The following is a 21,429-nucleotide window of genomic DNA, read 5'->3' on the forward strand; positions in this document are numbered from 1 at the left end:
ATTAAAACTAATATAAGCATGACTCCAAATGCTTGCTTAATTTTTAACATTGCTGCTCAGATGAATTTGAGGGACTGTTCTCTGTCACTGTTGATAAATAACATAGAAGCAGTTTTGTTTCCTGCATGTTTTGAGATACATTTTAAGTGGTTTAGGTTATGAATTATTACTATATGTTTGATTTTAAATTGAGTTTTAAGTTTACTTATATGCTTTTCAAGGCCATCTTTAACTGAATTGCCCAGGCAAACTAGGGAAATCATTCAGAATAATAAGCAAGGCCAAAAGTTCAATTTTTACAGTTTTCTGTAAAATAATTATTTATTTTGATTTGTGAAATGTGCCTAAATTAAATAACTTTTATATTATCTTAAGCCATTATGATTAGTCTATTTTACTTGATCCAACTTCTTTACAGCTTTATAAATATAAATTGGTACTAAAAATAAAACTTTTCTGCTCATCTTTCCTTATCTTGGAAAATCATTAGTCCTCAAGTTCGTAACTAGCCCAACAGACTTTCCCAAGATGTGACATTTCTTGTGCTGCTTTGAGTGGTTGCAGACGTGAATTCCACTCAAGTATGTACACAACAAAGCCAGAGAACTTTGCCTAGCAATACCCGTAGGGGTGGAACTTTTGCCTCTGGCCCCTTAGCTATTTGAGGGCAGCACCACTCTGACCCCTCTCAGTTCTTTCTTACTGCTTCCGGCCAGGGCCAGATTAATGCAGAAGCTTTAGGGGCTGCAGCCCAGGACCTCTGGCTAAGCGAGGTCCCACAAAAATAGATCCATAGTTGTATACAATTCAGTGGTCACCAACCCATCGATTGTGGTGCCTCTGCCAGTCGATCGCGATCTCCTGGCTGCTAAAAGGCCAGCAGCGCAGCAGGGGTCAGGCAGGCGCCCTGTATGCTGTGGCCCCATGCCGCTCCTGGAAGCAGCTGGCTGCTGGCACGTCTCTGCGGCCCCTTGTTTGGGGGAGGCAGCTCCTTGCACTGCCCCTGCTGCCAGCACCGTCCCTCCAGCTCAGCCAATGGGAGCTGCAGAGGTGGCACTTGTGGGCATGGGTAGTGTACAGAGACATGCTGTCTCCCGTCCCCCAGGTGCGCACAGAGACATGCCAGCAGCCAGCTGCTTCCAGGAGCAGTGTGGGGCTGCTGCGCTGCCCCCTGGGAGCCGCCTGTGGTAAGCGCCTCACGGATGGAGCCTGCACCTTGCACCCCCTCCTGTACCCAAACACTCTGCCCCAGGCTGGAGCCCTCTCCTGCACGCAAACTCCCTCCTAGAAAGAAACTAATATAACAGCTGTTCTAAGGTAAGAAGTAGGCTATTTTGAATTAACCTAGCTATATTGTACATGTTTTAAGACTGAAATATAACCATAGAATGGCCTTATGTTAATTAAAAGGCAAGTTTAGTATAGTGTTAATAGCCTCAATGCCATAATTGTGGTGATTTTGTTTTAAATTAGGAAAAAGACTTGTATACAGTGGCCCCTCAAAATCTAACAGTCCCGTGCCCAAAGGAGAGTTAATCCGGCCTTTCTTTCGGCTTGAATCAGAGTGCTCAATGCGGTTTTTACCTCACGCTTTGTTTCACAGTGCTGTATGTGATTTTTTCCCCCGCCCCGTATGTAGTTATTACTTGTATTTGGTTTAGTAGTACCCTTAGGTTTAGTTTATTAATAAATAGGATTTTGCCCATTGTGATGCCCTCTCCAGGGATTAACCACTGCCCTGTAATGTGGGGTAACTGTCCCCAGTAGCAACCCCCATACTCTATCATTTGTGCCTTGAGGAAGGGCACGTTAAAGAAAGTTGTTCCATCTGTTAGTTCGAGAGAAAGCATGTGGCCAGAGACTTTTGCTTGAAGTAGTACCTCCTGGAGCAGGTCCTGAGGCTTTCAGCATTGGGGACCTCCACAATGTCGGCTCCCACGCCCAAGGGCATCTGAACTGACATGGGTTTTTGGCCACATTTGGATTCCTCCCCCAGGAGGAAGAGAGACTGTTGTTCTCCCTCTGGTATTTCTAAAGAACAGTCTCAGGTCTGTATAGCTCAGTGGTTTGAGCATTGGCCTGCTAAACCCAGGGTTGTGAGTTCAATCCTTGAGGGGGCCATTTAGGGATGTGGGCCAAAAATTGGGGATTGGTCCTGCTTTGAGCAGGGGGTTGGACTAGATGACCTCCTGAGGTCCCTTCCAACCCTGATATTCTATGATTCTATGAAAACAGACCGGGGCTGTTTCAGAGCTAGGAGAGGTTCCTCCCCTTCTAAGAGGATTGCAGACTGGCACCATGATTTATCCAGTATGTGAGAGAGCAGGGCTGCTCACAGATACTGAGACAAAAGCAAGTGGACTCCATACCATTGACTCTGATATCATCCATGGGGCATCCATTGAGTCTGGTACGGATGGGGTCAGTATCTGCACTGAGTCTTTCAACTCCTGTGGTGTATCTGGCAGCACTGGACTTGATTAGCCTGTCTGTTCCTGACTCTCCACTAATTCAGGAATGTTCAGCTGTGATGGCTCCTTTGGTGTCGTTGGCCCCATCTGGATTGGTGGTTGCAGACTTGTCATTATTGTCGGCACCGTCTTCTGTGCCTCCTCCAATTCAGGGTGTAGAGTTGAGGTTGCCCGCCTTTTTGGTACCCAGGGGCTTGTCAGCACAGGGTACTGTCTTTGGTGCCAATGACTACTCCAGCACACACTGCACCAGTGGGACTGGTGTTAGCTTGAACTTCAGTACTGACGTCTGCTCCTGTACCAAGTGTGAGTGCGAGGCCCCATAATTCCTTAAAGCTTAATCCTTGTTGGTAATGATGCATCCTACATTCCAAACTGTGGATGAGTCTGGACGTTTACAGGCCCCTCTGGGAGTGGCTTCTCCAATACCTGTGGACTACTTAGAAAGTTATTCAGGGTTGGGCTCAGAGACCTCTTCCTCCTTGCCCTCACCTTCTTGATATTGCTCTTGATGGTCATTGAGCATCACTATCAGTACTGAGATGGCACTGTTTGAGTAGTAGCCGTGTTAGTCTGTATCCGCAAAAAGAAAAGGAGTACTTGTGGCACCTTAGAGACTAACAAATTTATTTGAGCATAAGCTTTCGTGAGCTACAGCTCACTTCATCGGATGCATGCTCTCCCAATAAATGAACTGATCATGGAACCTGCCAAGACTCTGTGGAACACTGGGGTGTTGCCACCCACAGCAAAATGTACTGAATGCCTGTGAATGATTGTTTCTGTTCGAATCCAGCACTTAACTTTCTTGTGGTAAGGGCTGCTAATGAGAGGTTAAGATGGAGAGATGCAAGTCAACACCAAAGGACAAGGGCTGTAAAAGACTGGGCTATTTAGGGAGGAAAATTTATTCTACTTCATCCTTAGAAATATGTGTTGCCAATCAGCAAGCACTTTTATTGAAGTGTGACTTTATAATTGGGAAGTGATAGCAAAATGTACAGATAAGTTGCCAGACTCCTCCAGAAAGGAGTTTTAAGGTTTTCATGGTGGAAGGCCATCTAGTGGCGAAGACATCACTACAGTCAGCTTTGGACATGACAGATGCTTCCTCTAGAGTTATGGCCTCTGCTGTAACAATGAGAAGGGCATCATGATTGCAGAACTCTGGTATAGCTTCTGAGGTTCAATAGATGATTGAGTACTTTTGAGATGCATTGCATTCTTTGGGGATTTTTATTCTGTCAATAAAGAGGTTTTGCTTCCCAGGGCAACAGCAGCAATATTGACCTCAGTGGTTCTTTAGGTTGAATTATCCCCACTATACAGGAAGGTGAAGGTCTTATTGCCTCAATTTCAACCATTCAGCCTGTCTTTAATCAGTTTCAGGAAAACCGTCAATTTGACTCTTCAAGGTTTACAATCCAGTTACCAAGCTTCTTTACCATCTTGAGGCAGGCTATCACATGTCTACAAGGCTTGTGAGTCAATAACTGTGGACAAGTGAGTCTTAGGCACTCTGGGACTGGGTTATGCCATTCAATTCCTGTCCATTCCTTCTTCCCATGCTCCTACCTTGTCCCTTTTGGGGACCCCCTCATGAGTCTCTGCTCCTTCAGCAGGTGCAGACTCTCCAGGCTTCAGGGGTTAAAGAGGAGGTTCCCCTTCAGAATCGGGGAAAGGGATTTTATTCATGATCCTTCCTGATCCAAGTCCAAGGTAAGGGTGCAACCTATCCTTGATCTCAACAAGTACATCAACTACATGAGATACTTCACGGTTAACAAGTATCAGAGGGGTAGCTGTGTTAGTCTGGATCTGTAAAAGCAGCAAAGAGTCCTGTGGCACTTTATAGACCAACAGACGTATTGGAGCATAAGCTTTTCATGGTTATCGTAGCTACTACTCCTCCTGCTTTGAATCACAATAACTGTTTTGCCACCCTCGATCTTCAGGATGCTTACTTCCATGTGGCTATTTTCCCAAGCCACAGGAGGTTTCTCAGATTTGTAGTAACCGGTCTGCATTATTAGTACACTGTTTCCCTTTTTCCTTGGCTCCACAAGGATTTACCAAATGTGTGACTGTTGTAGCAGTATATCTCAGCAAAAGAGGAATTCATGTTTTTCTATACCTGGATGATTGTTTAGTGGGGGGCAAGTCCAGAGATCAAGTCCTCTGTCATGTCCAGTTCACGTTGCATCTCTTTGATAATCTGGATCTGATTTTGAGCAAAGAGACGTCAACGTTAATACCAACGCAAAAAATCAAATTAATTGGGCCCTACTAGACTCTGAGGGCGTTTCTGCCTAATGAACAATTTTAAGAAGTTTGTCACTTATGCATGTGTCTCTGCTCTCATCTTTCAACTATGATACATGTACATCTGAGATTGCTAGGCTATAACATGGCATGAACTTATGTGGTCCAGCTCGCAAGATTGCGCCTTTGACCTCGAGAGGTCATCTTGTCCACTCCCCTGCACTCATGGTAGGACTAAGTATTATTTAGGTGGCCTACTGCAGGTGCCACTGCCATCCTCAAGTTGCTACAGTGGTGGACAGATCAGATCAGTATCGGTGAGGGTGATTCCTTTGCCCATCCTCCTCTGGTCAGGACCATAGTTATTGATGCCTCCATGCTAGGTAGGGGAGTGCACCTCTCCACAAACCTTGAATCTTCAGTGTCCACAGAACAGGAAGCTTCCCTTTGTATTAACATCCTGGAGTTTTGAGCCATTTACAATGCATGCAGAACTTTTTGGTCACAGATCAAGGACACTGTTTCATATAGTTACCAATAACGTCACGGTGTATTATGTGGACAAGCAGGGAGAAGCACAGTCCAACCAGCTTTGTTAGGAAGCAATAACATTTTGGCAGTAAATGAGTGTCTGTGGGAATGTTGCTCTCCTTCATGCAGCACTTCCATGAGTGCAGGGGACTGGACAAGATGACCTTTTGAGGTCAAAGGCGCAATCTTGACAGGTGTAAGGCAGGGGTGCATCCTGTCTCCTTTTTTGTTTATGCTAGTCATAGACTATGGATTAAAACAATGCAACAGTGATATGTATGGCCTAAAATGGAAGAATTCAGGGCTATTTGATCTAGACTTTGCTGACGACATCGTTCTTATCAGTGAAGATGCCAACAGATTACAAAAATGGACAAAACAAGTAAAAGAAGTAATGGAAAAGATAAGTTTGAGATACAATGCAAAGAAATGTAAATGTAAATGTAATACTTTTCCTGTGACAGATAGAAGTGTTACTCCCCTCCAATTTGAACAATTGGAACTTTAGATCACCTTTCGTTGGTAACTTGCTTATGATACTAAGAATTCATTCTTCCGGCACTTTCGCCTCCATCCATATTTTGTTGCACAGCGAACAGATGACTGATTCCACGTCTTCATCTCCATATTTAAGCATCTCAGGGTGAATGCCATCCAAACCAGGTGCCTTGTTGTTTTTCAGCTTCTGCAATGCTTTTTTTACTTAATGCCCAGATCAGAAACAAAAGAAGAGGTTGGGAAACAGTCATCAGCCCACATATAACTGGAACAACATCAGACAATGGCATAAAACTTCTTGAATTTTGTGCTGAAAACAATCTTAGCATCTGCAGTTCTTTCTTCCAACATAAAACATGCACAAAAAGACACTGATTTCATCAGATGGCAGTACACAAAATGAGATTGACTATATTTGTGTTAGTCAGAGATAGAAAACATCATTAGAGATGAGTATTCAGAGGAGCAGATATAGGAAGCAATCACTATTTGCTGAAAGCAAACATCAAATTGAAGTTTAAAACACTTAAAAAGAGAGAACAGACTCAGATTATTCAATACACAGAAACAAGATTTCAGGATCCAAAAAGTGTACCAGATAGAGGTCAAGAATAGGTTTGAGGCCCTTAACGATCTTGAAGAAAACAAAGTGGAAATATAGTGGGATCTTTTCAAAACAGCTATGCGAGAAGCAGCTGGAAAGATAATTGGTAGAAAGAGAGGAAGCAGTAAAGAACAGTGGATCTCAGAAGAAGCATGAAAAATTATAAATAAAACTAAAGGCTCTAGTACTAAAACATGCAACTGACGAAACAAAACAAACCTACAGGAACCTTGACAAAGCAGTAAAGAAGCAGTGCAAAAAAGATAAGCGAATTTGGTAGAAAGTAAGGCTAGTGAAGCTGAAGGATCAGGGTGAAGAAACAGTACAAGAACAGTCTACATGATCCTGAAACAGTTAACAGGATATAGATCAAAATTCAGAAGTGTCCCAGTGAAAGAGAAAGAAGGAGAAATTTTGAACACACAGGAGGAACAAGAAATTAGATGGGTGGAACACTTCAGAGAAGTGCTAAACCAACCAGAACCAATTACAAGACTGGAATTTAACCATGATAAACCATTAGTCCTAGATATAGATCTATCTGAGGTAAAAATCGAAGGAGTAAAAAAAGCATTGCAGAAGATGGCAAAACAACAAGGCACCTTATTTGGACGGCATTCATCCTGAGATGCTTAAATATGGAGGCGAAGACATGGAATCTCCTTTACCAAGGGTCCAGAATCATTTGGCCGATCACGTCAGCAGGAATTTCTCCAAGAATCGTGACTAGTCTCTGAAGATCAGTTCACTGAGGACCATCTTCGCAGAATAGGGCATCTTGGCTATTGACCTGTTTGTAATGAGATAACAAGTGCTATCAGTTTTTCTTTCAAGTGCATCTCAGTCCAGGTTCCTTAACTGGTGCTGCCACCTGAATTGGGGATTGGCACTGATGTATTCCTTTCTCCCGATCTCGGCTTATTCTCAAACTGAAGCTGCCTGAAGTTGGCCAAGACAAAGCTGTTTATCCAGCCGCCTCAGTCTACCTGTTTGATATCCCATATCTCTTCCTCTTTATCCCAACCTACTAACTCTGCACCAGGGTCAAGTTTGATTTCCAACATTAAGTAATCTGCAGCTCGTGGCATGGTTAGATGAAGAGGAACAATGCTGTTTGGAAGCTGTTAAACAAGTGCTACTCAATAGTAGAAGTCCCTCCTTTAGCGCTACCTATTTGGCCAAGTGGAAGCGGTTTTTAGATTGGTCATTGGCCTAGGGGAATCAACTGATGCTAGCCCACGTTCAGGGCATTTCAGAATATCTGTTACACCTTCAGTCTTCTGGTCTGTCTCTCAGCTCAGTGAGGATCCACTTAGCAGTGATCTCGACGTTCCATATTATGATCCAAAGAAAGTCAATTTTCTCATACCCCACGGTAGTAAGGTATCTAAGCAATCATTTGTGTTTTTCCCCACCGGTGAAAGAAGCAGTTCCTTTGTGGGACCTTAATATTGTGCTGGCTGCCCTCGTGGATTCTCCGTTTGAGTCCCTGGCAACTTGTTCTCCCTCTCTCTTGCACCTGTCATGTTTTCACATCTGCAGGAAGAGTAAGTGAGCTGCAGGCTTTAATGGCAGAGCCACCATTTACTCAGTTTTTCAAAGACTAGCTCAAGGACTGCATTCTAAAATTTTGTATAAAGTGGTTTCACATTAACCAAATAATATGCTTACTGTATTCTTTCCTAAGCCACATTCAAGCACAGAAGAGCAGCACCTTCATTTGTTGGATGTGAAATGATGTGTGTCTTTTTATTTGGCGAGGCCTAAACCATTTAGTAGTTCAACTTCTTTCTGTTTCCTATGCAGACAGGATGAAGGATCACGTGGTCACCACACAGACTATTTCCAGATAACTTCCTGTATTATGACAGCATAACGAGTAGTTCAGGCAACACCTTCACAAAGACTGTGGGCTCATTCAACGAGAGCTCAAGTGACATCAATTGCATTTATCAATGATGTTTTGATACTGGACATTTGCACCTAGTCTCCTGTGTATATAATTTTACCAAATGCTATGCTATTATGGTTGCATCTACATCAGATGCAAACTTTGGGAAGGCAGTTCTGCAGTTGTTCTTTAAGTAGATTTTGAGCCTACTTCCTACTGATACAGCTTGTGAATCACCTGAGTGGAATACACGACTGAACCAATCAACGATGAAAAAATGGTTACCTACCTGGACGATAACTGTTTGAAAGATGGGTGCAGATGTGTATTCCACTTCTCACCCATGGTGCCTTCTGCATAAGAGTCGCATCTCTTGATGTTTGATGCGAAGGAACTGAGTGGGATTGGGGTGACGCTGCCCTTTAAATAACCAGGAGAGGGGTTTAGGGACCAGAGACCATGAGTACCATCCCTATGGGTACTGTTAGGATGAGTTCTTTAGCTTTTGTGCACTGGGTGTGCACACACCTGAGTGGAATAAGTGTCTGCACCCACATCTCAAACAGCTACTATACGGTAGCTGTCTTTTCTTTAGTAGCAGAACTCTGAAACCAGAAACTTTTGACACTTTAACTTTTATGCACTGTACAGAGTATAGTATGTTAGGGCCCAGGTCAACGATGGGGGACTGTAAGTGCTATCATAGTGCAAATAATAAACTTCTGGTCATCAGAGGGTAACAATTTCTGTCTATTGTAGACTTTGGTTAGATTTATATTCATAACCAAGGAGAGAAATTGCATGACCGAGCCATCGAGTCCTATGTTTCATGCTTTTTTCATGCCACGTTTTTACCATAAAAATACTAACTCTTTTTAATTAGCATATTATAGACTTCTGTTCTTCAAGATGTATGGTTCCTTTAAAATATGTTATCGTACTAGATCTAAGTTTTATGTGTTTCATTAAATTCCGAGAGCTTCATTGCAAATATAAAACAATGGATTTAAACCTTCCTTTGTACTGCAGCCAAAAATTTTTTTTTCCCCCATCACAGTCCTCTTCTCTCTACAGTGATCCTTCGGCAACTACTAAGACCTATAGGGTTAGTACGGTGTGAAAAAGCTTTGGCTAACTTTTGATAACTTAATAGTTTTTTGTTTCTTTAAATAATTACTCTTTTCTTTATAGGTGTCTCCTAGCGTAAACACGGGTTTGATAAGAAGTGCTAGTTTGGTTCGTATGAGTCCATTTGCATGGTTGCCCTAAACCTGCATTCAAATGTCTGTGGTTTGAGAGTACTGCGTATGCATTCCTGCTGCATTTTAAAATAAAGCTAAAGCTTGCATGACTCAGATAATGTGAAATGTACAGGAATATAGAAGATGTTCTGAAAGGTGACTTCCACAGGATTTTTTAAAATTGTGGCTCATTTCTTTATAAAGAGAGGGTGGAATGCAGGATGCTTTTTTCTACTTGTTTTTTACTTTAGAAATATCAGGGATATCAAATGTCATCTGTTCTGGTTTTGTTAGGGATGTTAATTGCCAACTCTACCCTCTTAATTTAAGGAGCAACGCTGTTGCTTTTTTAACAAAAGCTTTCTTTATCCAAAATGTTAATTAGTCATTGCAGTTAAGATATTGGTAAAAAAAAGAAAATTTAAACCCTGATGATCTTTTTTTTCCCAGTAGGTTAATTTTGTTTTTGCTCTTTTGATGTCACATTTCCTTAGTTCTCTAGTGATTTTTTTTTCATCTTCTTGCCTATACAAAGAATGAAATTCCAGTTTTAAAAGTGACACACAACCCCTGTGGGGTTTTTTTTGTTGTTTTTGGTTTTTTTTTTGTTTGTTTTTTCTTTTTTTTTACTTTAAGAAAACCCCCTCAGGCCTCTAATTTTGTTTCCTTTGCTGGCCACCTTTAAATAACACACACCAAAAAAGTGTCTAAGTAATGTTACATTGGTGAGACAACTTGAAACTGCTCTACCTTCTGGTAACTTTTTTATTTGGCTTTTCAATTATTTATACAACACCTAGGACAAGCGGGCCATAAGCTTCTTTGAGAATTTGGGACAATAAAAAGAATAACTAAAAGTCTTTAATTTGTTCCCTAAGCCACTTGCTCTGCTTATGATACGTGAGATCTTGTCCTGATTTTGGATGCACATTTACCTCTTCCAACCATCACCTTGCAAAAAATACTAACATGATGATTTGACTGTGTGTTAATGCAGCTGGTGTACATTTAATCAGATTATTATACCATTGAGTTCAGAACAAAATGAGTCACTTTTAAACATCACCTTAATCTTTCTCCCCATTCCTCCTCTGGCCAAAATATTAATAATTGATAATATAGACTAATTATTAGCTTGCAAAACACTATGAAATTCCAAAGACATAATTTTAAGATAAAGGAAAACAAAATTGCTGTGCATCAAATTATTTTTTCTTCAGTCATTTTAATGACTTAATGGCACACAATAAAAGATGACAAGTCCCAAAGATGAAAGTCACTCTTCCTTCACTATTTCCCTTGTTACTACCACACAACCTAAAAATTAGTTTGCTTTAAAACTTTGTCTCCTGTACTATCAAGATCTTTTAAATGTCAGCACACATCTTAAGAGAAAAGCTCCTCTTCAGCATAATGTAAGCAGTATATGACCAGAACTCTGAAATTTTCCTTTTGTGATATAACCTCGCAGATCATCTGAGGATCAGAATCCTGTAAAAGTTGTTTAGAGAGTTAGGCGCACAGTTGCCAACTTTCATGTGGTAAATAAGCACGCCAACTTTCACAATAAGCCAAAAATCAAGCTAATCCCATTTCAAAACAAGGCTAAAACAAGCCAATCCCTAAGAACCCCAACACTCTGTGTGACTGACTAGCGTGCAGTCTGGGAGTGTGGTGGGCCCACTGTGCACCCCTCACTCTCTGCCCTCCTTGCCCCTGCTTGCTGGGAGCCGATCAAAAAAAAGAAGCAACAAGTTACAACAAGCTGTAAGCCAAACAAGCAGCAAGCTACAAGCCAAAAACTAGCCAACAAGCAACTCTCACAAGCCAATTGAGCCAAAAACAAGCCCAATTTCTTTCTCCCTCCTCCCCTGCATGGGTTTGGCATGTTTGGTTAGGTGGTATGTGTGTATGTATTGATTTATGTTAAGTTTTATTTGCTTTTTTTTGTAAGGTAAGCCTGACACATTTTTGGGTGGATTCAATTAATATTTGAAGAATCTCAACTTTGATAGCTTCCCTTTAAATAATTTTCTATATTTTGGTAATAACTCACATGCTGAGTTCTTTTAGGGGTAAGTATTAAACCCTGAATATCAATATGATATTAAAGAATCTTAGCTCTGCATTATTATTAATTGGTTGACGACATACTGAGCCCCCCCTCCCACCCCGGCTTTGTCTGTACTTAAATTGCTGCAGCAGTGCTTCAGTGTAGACATTCACTGCAGTGAGAGGAGGGGTTCTCCTGGCACTGTAGATAAACCACCTCCCTGAGAGGCAGTAGCTAAATCAATGGAAGAATTCTTTCATCAGCCTAGTTCTGCCTACATGGGCACTTAGGCTGGGTCTACCCTATAAATTTACATCAATATAACTACACTGTTCAAGGGTGTGAAAAATCCACAGGTATTTCACCTCCATGAGAGGTGGCTATGTTGATAGGAGAAGCCCTCCCATTGACGTAGCATGGTCTGCACAGGAGGATAGGTCAATATAACTACGTCTGAGTGATGTAGTACCCTGAACAACATAGTTATATCGACCTAACCCCCCATCCAGACAGCGCTCTTAACGGGAGCAGACAAAAAAAATGTGAGAATTCACAAAATTCTCGTGAATTAATCATGAGAGTCATGATTTCTAAGAAAAAAAAATCCTGACATTTGCGAATTCTATTCACAGATCATGAGTCAGGATTACTTTTAGTTAGAAATCGCTGTAGTGGCTGGAGCTATGGCCTGCATGCTGACATGAGGGGGGGGGGGGAAGGGGGGTTTTTTTTATTGATTGTGGGTTCTGAGCAGATGGGGTGAGTGCTGAACTGATGGCAGTGGGGATTGATGGGGTCAGTGCCTGAACTGATGGGATGGTGGTGCTGGGGGTGAGGGAACTGAACTGATGGGGAGCTGAATTGAGGGGGCGTTGAGGGGAGACAGAACTGATGAGTGACTAGAGGACAGGATTAATTGCTGGGCAGGAGATGGGCAGATGTGGGGGTGAGAGCCCCTGCAGCAAGGGCCAAAATCAGCTTCTCTAGTATATGTAGTGAGCAATACTAATTGTAACATGCACACACTCTGGGGATGGGCAGGAGGAGTTCAAAAATCAAGAGACTGACCTAAGAAACACGATGTAATCATCTTTAAAAATCTCGTGATTTTTGGGCGTCTGGCTCATGATTTTTGATCTCTTGAAGTTGTCATTACTGTGGGAGGGCTTCTTTTGTCAACATAGCTGCCACCTCTTGTGGAGGTGGATTATCTACGCCAATGGGAGAAGCCTTCTTGTAGGCATAGGTAGCATCTTCACTGAAACGCTCATCTAGTTTTTGTTCAAGCTGAGTGAAATTCAAAAAGATAAACAGCATAAATAAAACTGAAAATGTAAAGTGTAATTTAAATGTTAACCTTTTGGTTAAACATAGTTAAGGTTTAAAATACTATTTAAAAATAGTTTTGTTTTTTTAAAAAAAATCTGACCCTTTTAACAGAATAGTCTGATTTCCTCTTAGAGAATTCCCTGTATGACGGGAGGAAGTGGTGACAAAAAGGAAATACAAGTTTGGCCCTACCCCCTTTCAAAAAGTACAGCCTTTGGTGGAAAATGCATGGAAACTGAATATCATAAGGGTGAAGTTTGATTGCACAGTAGTAGAATTATTATCTTGCATGACTCGAAGTTGTCACATTTTAATTATTTTGACACTAGTTATAAACAATGATCCATTCCCTTTGTTTCCCAGGCATCATTGTGTGGTAATGGATTATATAGCTCCTATAACTCTCACACTGTAAGTCTAATTAGCTTATTTTCTGAAAACTTTTACTAATGTAAAGATTAAAAATTATAAAATCTTTCTTCCTCATAACTTTTGTCTATAGCCATCTGAATACAGTTATTCTTCGAGAGCAAGTTCAGCTCGAAGTAGTCCTGTGGTGAGCCCTTTGCATGATTTTGTGGTATTTTTTTCTTGACTAATTCACAATAATCATCGTGAGCATTTGCAGTGTAAGTCACTCTAGTGATAAATACATGAACTATAGTTTTTTGTTCTGCTTCAGAAAAATTAAATCAGCTGTAAGAAAATTAACAAAAATGAGAATATTTTATCAAACAGTTCAACTGTAGAAGTTGCTGTATAAGGTTTTCCTTTTTAAAAAAAGGTTTAAAGTTGAAAATGGATGACACTTTTTTTTTTTTAAAAAATCTTGAAAAAGAGTACATATAGAGAACTCCGTCATTGTTACCAGGTGTTACTTCAAAAAGTTCAGCTAGAAGCATGAAGACAGTGTTGCCAAATATAAACATTAGTATACTAGCTGGAGCAGGGCAGTGACGGCGTCATTACATTTGTATTGAAAGGGACGTTTCATAAGGAAGAGAAGTGTGGCGTGGCTTGGTGCCTGCATATTGTATGAAGTAAGTATCTCAATTCTCTGGTTTACCCATATTAGAGATTGAGAGAGAGTTCCTATGCATCAGAAAGGAAATAGGCTGGTGACACCTGACAGTTGCAGGTAAACTGGTAGCTGTCTTCTCAGAGGAAAAATGGAAGAGTTTATTTCCAGTGAGAACATAAATATTTCTCTGTGAACCATTACGACTTTCAGTGGTGTATTTGATATGTTACAGCTTGATGTGCCAGAACATAATCTGACATAATTTAGTACAGATTGGAATGAGATTGGGCTTGGTGCAGGAAGCTACAGTGTGTATTATCTGTTGCCTTTTGTAGATCACAGTTGTTAATATAAACAAATCCCTTGGCCTTTACAAAAATTACATCTAATATTTAACACTAAGGATTTCTTCCATAATTGGGGGTTGGAGAAGAGCTTCAGATTAAATCAGGTTTAAAACAGAGCCACTGGAAAAAGTACTACTAAAGGAAGTAGAACCAAGGGGAAGGGTGGAGAGAATCGTGTTCTTTGTTTCTTTGGTAGGTACTCAGATATTGTGGGGGGTGAGGGCCATATAAATAACCAGACAAATGGTTGTTGGATTAAAATATGTAAGAAATATTGTTGCCTTTTTATCATTAAGTGAGACTTTGCAGCTTTGTACTATGTACCTTTTTGGTCCAGCAGTGAAGATGTAGTTCTGAAACTGATGACATGACACTTGTTTTAGTGTCAGCCTTCTCTATGGAGGATTGAAGTTTCACTGTAGTTTCTAGCTAGAGAAAAGATGGGATTAGGAGGAGACAGATTTTGTTTGAAATAAAAACCATCTTCAATAGTGTCTAGAAGGCTGGAAAATATAGATCAAGTAAATCTATATTTTAATTTCAAGTTTACTACATTGTGATAGGTTTCAGAGTAACAGCCTTGTTAGTCTGTATTTGCAAAAAGAAAAGGAGTACTTGTGGCACTTTAGAGACTAACCAATTTATTTGACCATAAGCTCTGATGAAGTGAGCTGTAGCTCCCGAAAGCTTATGCTCAAATAAATTGGTTAGTCTCTAAGGTGCCACAAGTACTCCTTTTCTTTTTACGTTGTGATAAACTTTTATAAAAATAAGTTACCTAAGGCATGTTGAATTCTTAGAACAATAGTGCAAAATTCTGCTCAGTGGACTTTCAAGAGCAAAACCAAAAGCAGAATTTGGTTAATGTTTATGGCATGCAGGCTGGGTGCCTATCAATTTGATTTTCTTGGAGAGTTTTTCTAAGTGTTAGTCTGTTCTATTTTACTTGCCCATGCACCCCCCAAAATTGTCCACTTACAACAACCACAACAACCAAAAAACCCCACAAGTATGTCTCTGGCTAGCAAGACTTCCAATTCCTGGCAAAACAACTCTCATGGTGAAAGTCAAAAGTGACATGCAAAGGATTTGGGAGACAGAAAAGGATTTATATCCTTGTGTTGTTCTACAATATATAAAGCCAGAAGTCGAGTAGGTTTGTTTTGGCTTTTTAAAAAGTGTTTTTTCTGATTACTTTTAAAGTTAGAAATATTTAATTTCAAGTCTGACATCTTCTCTGATTTTGTTGGAGGACCTGCTGCTGTTTTCAGCATGTTTGTGTGATGCTCTTACCAGTCATCATTGACGCTTCCAGGGTAGACAACACCTACATTTCTAATTTTAAAATAAGGAAAACAAAAAAAATTTGGACCCTGTTTATACATCACAGAGAAGCAAAAAAAGGCAGTAAGCTGAATTTTTTTTTTCTTGAAGGTCACCATAAAGATTGGAACACCCACTTTAGCTCTCATTGTCTGCTTCATGTACTGTACCCATTTTGTTTGAGGTTGTTGGGAGAATAATGTGTTTATTAAATCCATAAAAGTGATTTTTTTGCATCCATTGATTTTGTTCTTTTTGAGAATTATCTGGTAGGTGAATGTAGAGTACATATCTAATAGTCCAGCCTTTTGACTTAATTGTACTCCTTTTCAAAAACCAGTTTTATGTTTTGCAGTTTTATTTGCCTACCTACAAGTCTTTCACTTTTCAAGCCAGTATGAAACTTCCATTTTCTTATTTTCAGATTTTGCTGTCCTTTAGAATTTAATGGTTACAAATCTAATTTCCTCTTTGAAGGGTTGTTCATGTCAGTTGCAGTCAGGTGTGTGTACGTGTGCATGCCTGCACGGCAGCCGGAAGATTTTTCCCCTAACAGTATCTATCGGGTTGGTCCCAGCGCCCCCTGGAGTGGCACCATCAAGGTGCTCAATATAGCGCCCTGCCCACACACCACCTCCTCAGTTCCTTCTTACCGCCAGTGACAGTTAGCTGGAACTTCCCCTTGCTCTTGTCATGACAAGCGCATTTGGCAATCTGTATATAGGTTTCAGAGTAACAGCCGTGTTAATCTGTATTCGCAAAAAGAAAAGGAGTACTTGTGGCACCTTAGAGACTAACCAATTCTCTAAGGTGCCAGTCTGTATATAGTTATTCATTAGTTTTTGTACTTAGTGTTTAAGTAGTTAGTAGGTACTTTACTTAGTTCTTAAGTTTTCTTTTGAGGGGTTTCCCCTCCAGCACTGTCCCGGCACTAGGGCATGCTGTGGTCTCCTGGTTTCAAAGCCTGTGAAGTCTGCAGCAAGTGTATGCCTAGAAACGATCCTCACACTTCATGTTTGAAGTGTCTAGGGGAGAGCCATCAGAAGGATAGCTGTAGGATCTGCACGGGGGGTTTTTCCCCAGGACACTGAAAGACAGAGATCAGCGCCTGAAGATCATACTAATGGAAGCGGCACTCCAGCCCCAGTCCAACCAACCTGGTGCCGAGTACCTTCTCCTCAATACGCAGTGCCGCTGCACCATCAGTACAGAGATCGGTGCCAAGTAAAGACAAGGAGTCTCGGCACCGTCATGGCTCCACTTGTGGCTCACATACCACAGACAGGCACAGGTCTCAATTGCCGATGCCGCAGAAGAAGAGGAGGCCAGAGAGGGGTTGTTTTTCCCCTTCCCCACAACTAGACCCAAGGTACCGGCCATTGTGAGACTCAAGTCAGGTCACACTACTTCGGCCCCACTGCCAGAGATGGTCACGTCAACTCCTGCCCCCGTGGAGGAGCGGGCAAGTCCGGACCATAGAATCATAGAATATCAGGGTTGGAAGGGACCTCAGGAGGTCATCTAATCCAACCCCGTCCTCAAAGCAGGACCAATCCCCAACTAAATTATCCCAGCCAGGGCTTTGTCAAGCCTGACCTTAAAAACCTCATTCCAAAAAAACCTCAAACCTCAGGAGATTCCACCACCTTCCTAGGGAATGCATTCCAGTGTTTCACCACCCTCCTAGTGAAAAAGCTTTTCCTAATATCCAACCTAAACCTCCCCCATTACAACTTGAGACCAATACTCCTCGTTCTGTCATCTGCTACCACTGAGAACAGTCGAGATCCATCCTCTTTGGAACCCCCTTTCAGGTAGTTGAAAGCACCTATCAAATCCCACCTCATTCTTCTCTTCCACAGACTTAACAATCCCAGTTCCCTCAGCCTCTCCTCATAAGTCATGCGTTCCAGTCCCCTAATCATTTTTGTTGCCCTCTGCTGGACTCATTCCAATTTTTCCACATCCTTCTTGTAGTGTGGGGCCCAAAACTGGACACAGTACTCCAGAGGAGGCCTCACCAATGTCGAATAGAGGGGAATGATCATGTCCCTCGATCTGTTGGCAATGCCCCTACTTAATACATCCCAAAATACCATTGGCCCTCTTGGCAACAAGGGCACACTGTTGACTCATATCCAGCTTCTCGTCCACCGTAACCCCTCGGTCCTTTTCTGCAGAACTGCTGCATAGCCATTCGGTCCCTAGTCTTTAGCGGTACATGGGATTCTTCCGTCCTAAGTGCAGGACTCTGCACTTGTCTTTGTTGAACCTCATAGGATTTCTTTTGGCCCAATCCTCCAATTTGTCTAGGTCCCTCTGTATCCTATCCCTACCCTCCAGCGTATCTATCTCTCCTCCCAGTTCAGTGTCATCTGCAAACTTGCTGAGGGTGCAATCCACACCATCCTCCAGATCATTAATGAAGATATTGAACAAAACCGGCCTGAGGACTGATCCTTAGGGCGTTGCACTTGATACCGGCTGCCAACTAGATATGGAGCCATTGATCACTACCCGTTGAGCCCGACAATCTAGCCAGCTTTCTGTCCACCTTATAGTCCATTCATCCAGCCCATACTACTTTAACTTGCTTGCAAGAATATTGTGGGAGACTGTCAAAAGCTTTGCTAAAGTCAAGGAGTAACACGTCCACTGCTTTTCCCCGTCATCCACAGAGCCAGTTATCTCGTTATAGAAGGCAATTAGATTAGTCAGGCATGACTTGCCCTTGGTGAATCCATGCTGACTGTTCCTGATCACTTTCCTCTCCTCTAAGTGCTTCAGAATTGATTCCTCGAGGACCTGCTCCATGATTTTTCCAGGGACTGAGGTGAGGCTGACTGGCCTGTAGTTCCCCAAATCTTCCTTCTCCTTTTTAAAAAAAATCCCCTTTTTTTAAAGATGGGCACTAAATTAGCCTTTTTCCAGTCATTTGGGACCTCCCCCGATCACCATGAGTTTTCAAAGATAATGGCCAATGGCTCTGCAATCGCATCCGCCAACTTCTTTAGCACTCTTGGATGCAGCGCATCCGGCCCCATGGACTTGTGCTCATCCAGCTTTTCTAAATAGTCTCAAACCACTTCTTTCTCCACAGAGGGCTGGTCACCTCCTCCCCATGCTGTGCTGCCTAATGCAGTAGTCTGGGAGCTGACCTTGTTCGTGAAGACAGAGGCAAAAAAAGCATTGAGTACATTAGCTTTTTCCACATCCTCTGTCACTAGGTTGCCTCCCTCATTCAGTTAGGGGCCCACACTTTCCTTGCCTTTCTTCTTGTTGCTAACGTACCTGAAGAAACCCTTCTTGTTACTCTTAACATCTCTTGGTAGCTGCAACTCCAGGTGTGATTTGGCCTTCCTGATTTCACTCCTGCATGCCTGAGCAATATTTTTATACTCATCCCTGGTCATTTATCCAATCTTCCACTTGTAAGCTTCTTTTTTGTGTGTAAAATCAGCAAAGATTTCACTGTTAAGGATTTCGCCTGCCATATTTACTATTCTTTCTACATATCGGGATGGTTTGTCTCTGTAACCTCAATAAGGATTCTTTAAAATACAGCCAGCTCTCCTGGACTCCTTTCCCCCTCATGTTATTCTCCCAGGGTCCTTCATCAGTTCCCTGAGGGAGTCAAAGTCTGTTTTTCTGAAGTCCAGGGTCCGTATTCTGCTGCTCTCCTTTCTTCCTTTTGTCAGGTTCTTGAATGTGACCATTTCATGGTCACTGCCTCCCGGGTTCCCATCCACTTTTGCTTCCCCTACTAATTCTTCCCAGTTTGTGATCAGCAGGTCAAGAAGAGCTCTGTCCCTAGTTGGTTCCTCCAGCATTTGCACCAAGAAATTTTCCCCTACAGTTTCCAAAAACTTCCTGGATTGTCTGTGCACCGCTGTATTGCTCTCCCAGCAGATATCAGGGTGATTGAAGTCTCCCATGAGAACCAGGGCCTGCAATCTCGTAACTTCGGTTAGTTGCCGGAAGAAAGCCTCGTCCACCTCATCCCCCTGGTTCGGTGGTCTATCGCAGACTCCCACCATGAGATCACCCTTGTTGCTCAAACTTCTAAACTTAATCTGGAGACTCTCTGGTTTTTCTACAGTTTCATATTGGAGCTCTGAGCAGTCATACTGCTGTCTAACATACAATGCAACTCCCCAACCTTTTGTGTCCTGCCTGTCCTTCCTGAACAGTTTATATCCATCTATGACAGTACTCCAGTCATGTGACTTATCCCACCAAGTCTCTTTTATTCCAATCACATCATAATCCTTGACTGTGCCAGGACTTCCAGTTCTCCCTGCTTGTTTCCCAGGCTTTTTGCATTTGTGTATAGGCACTTGAGATAACTCGCTGATCGTCCCTCTTTCTATGTATGAGGCAGGAGCCCTCCCCTCTCGCACTCTCCTGCTCGTGCTTCCTCCCAGTATCCCACTTACCTGCTTACCTCAGGGCTTTGGTCTCCTTCCCCCGGTGAACCTAGTTTAAAGCCCTCCTCACTAGGTTAGCCAGCCTGCTTGTGAGGATGCTCTTCCCTCTCTTCGTTAGGTGGAGCCCTTCTTGCTTGCCAAGGCTGAGCTGACAATGACATCTCCCGTTGACCCTGGAGGTGTTTGAGGCAGCCTGGGACCTGCTCCAGCTCATGGCACCATTCTTCCCGCCGAGACGAGATAGGTCACCAGCACCGGTTGCTCCCCTGGCACTGCCAAGGGGAAAACCTGCAATGATGTCCCGGTGGTCTCCAGTCCTGGTGCACCGCTCCCCGGCGCCAGAACAGGGTTAGCAGCCTTGCTGGTCCCGAGCCCTTGGTGTGGACCCTCTGTGCCTCAAAATACCACTCCTCCATGGTCCTCCTTTTCAGAGACCTCGGAGTCAGAGTTGGACTCCTATCGATCTCACAGGAGCAGAAGTAGATGGTCCAGGTCATCACGAGACCGGCACCCTTACCCAGCATCATGGCCCGTGCAGTGGCAGCCCTTGGCACAGTGGCCCTTTTGGCGTCCCTGTGCCTTTCACCAAGGCCAAGGGTCACATTCCAGGGCATGGCAGTGCCTCGGCCACTTTCGTACTCCCTCCGGCACAGTCAGCATCGATAGGGTCGGGGGTAGTTCCGTCGCTCCTTGATGCCACCATCCCAACCTCTTCAGCAGCCCCACTGGTATCAGCGCTGACGACCTCGGCACCGACAGCCCCGACACCATCGGTTCTGGCTTTGACAACTTCGGCACCGACAGCCTCAGCACTGACGTATACAGCTCCAGCACTGAGGGGCTCTGTACAGTATGTTTTTGCTCCAGTCCAGGATCCCCAAGTGCCATGGGACCCCTTGGGTGCAGAGGGAAGAGAGCAGCCACTCCTTGTGGGGGTCTCTTCCTTTCCCTCTTCAGATGAAGCGCTGGCAGGCACTTCGGGAGCCCCAGTCCTGCAGGACAACAGGGTCCTACAGCAATTGCTGAAGAGGGATACCCAGAGCCTGGGCATTCAGGCAGAGGAGGTAGTGAAGGACGCAGATCCAATGGTGGATATCCTCACCTCCTCCAGACCGACACGTATTGCCCTATCCTTCATAAAGACGATTGTTGACACCATAAAAACCTTGTGGCAGACCCCAGCTTCATTGCCCCCTATGGCTAAGCGCAATGAAAGACACTATTTTGTGCCATCCAGGGGCTACGAGCACTTGTATACCCATCCTTCACCAGATTCCCTGGTCATGGACGCTGCTAACCAACGTGAACGCCAGGGCTACCAAGTTCCCTCCCCAAAGAATTGGGAGGTGAAACGACTCAGCTGTTTTGGGAGAAAAGTCTACTCCACTGGTGGCTTGCAGCTCCGCATTTCTAATCAGCAGGCCATTGTCA

At 43.0% G+C, this 21,429-nt stretch overlaps 1 protein-coding gene across 9 annotated transcripts in view; it reads left to right on the forward strand.

The window, feature by feature from the left end:
- Positions 1-21,429, forward strand: part of LRRFIP2 (LRR binding FLII interacting protein 2) — a 138,269-nt gene that overhangs the window by 60,412 nt on the left and 56,428 nt on the right. For 3 of the 9 annotated variants that reach the window (XM_078851723.1, XM_078851722.1, XM_078851724.1), the window contains 2 exons: positions 9,449-9,493; positions 13,383-13,436. The exons of 4 other annotated variants lie outside the window; for them this stretch is intronic. In XM_078851723.1, coding sequence (XP_078707849.1) covers positions 9,449-9,493; positions 13,383-13,436 — 99 coding nt within the window. Of the gene's footprint in view, positions 1-1,889; positions 1,893-8,740; positions 9,363-9,448; positions 9,494-13,243; positions 13,292-13,382; positions 13,437-21,429 lie in introns of those variants that run through there. 2 more of the 9 variants (XM_073333006.1, XM_078851721.1) reach the window with 2 other exon arrangements.

This window comes from Lepidochelys kempii, chromosome 2 (assembly GCF_965140285.1).
Source record: "Lepidochelys kempii isolate rLepKem1 chromosome 2, rLepKem1.hap1, whole genome shotgun sequence".
Lineage (NCBI taxonomy): Eukaryota > Metazoa > Chordata > Testudines > Cheloniidae > Lepidochelys > Lepidochelys kempii.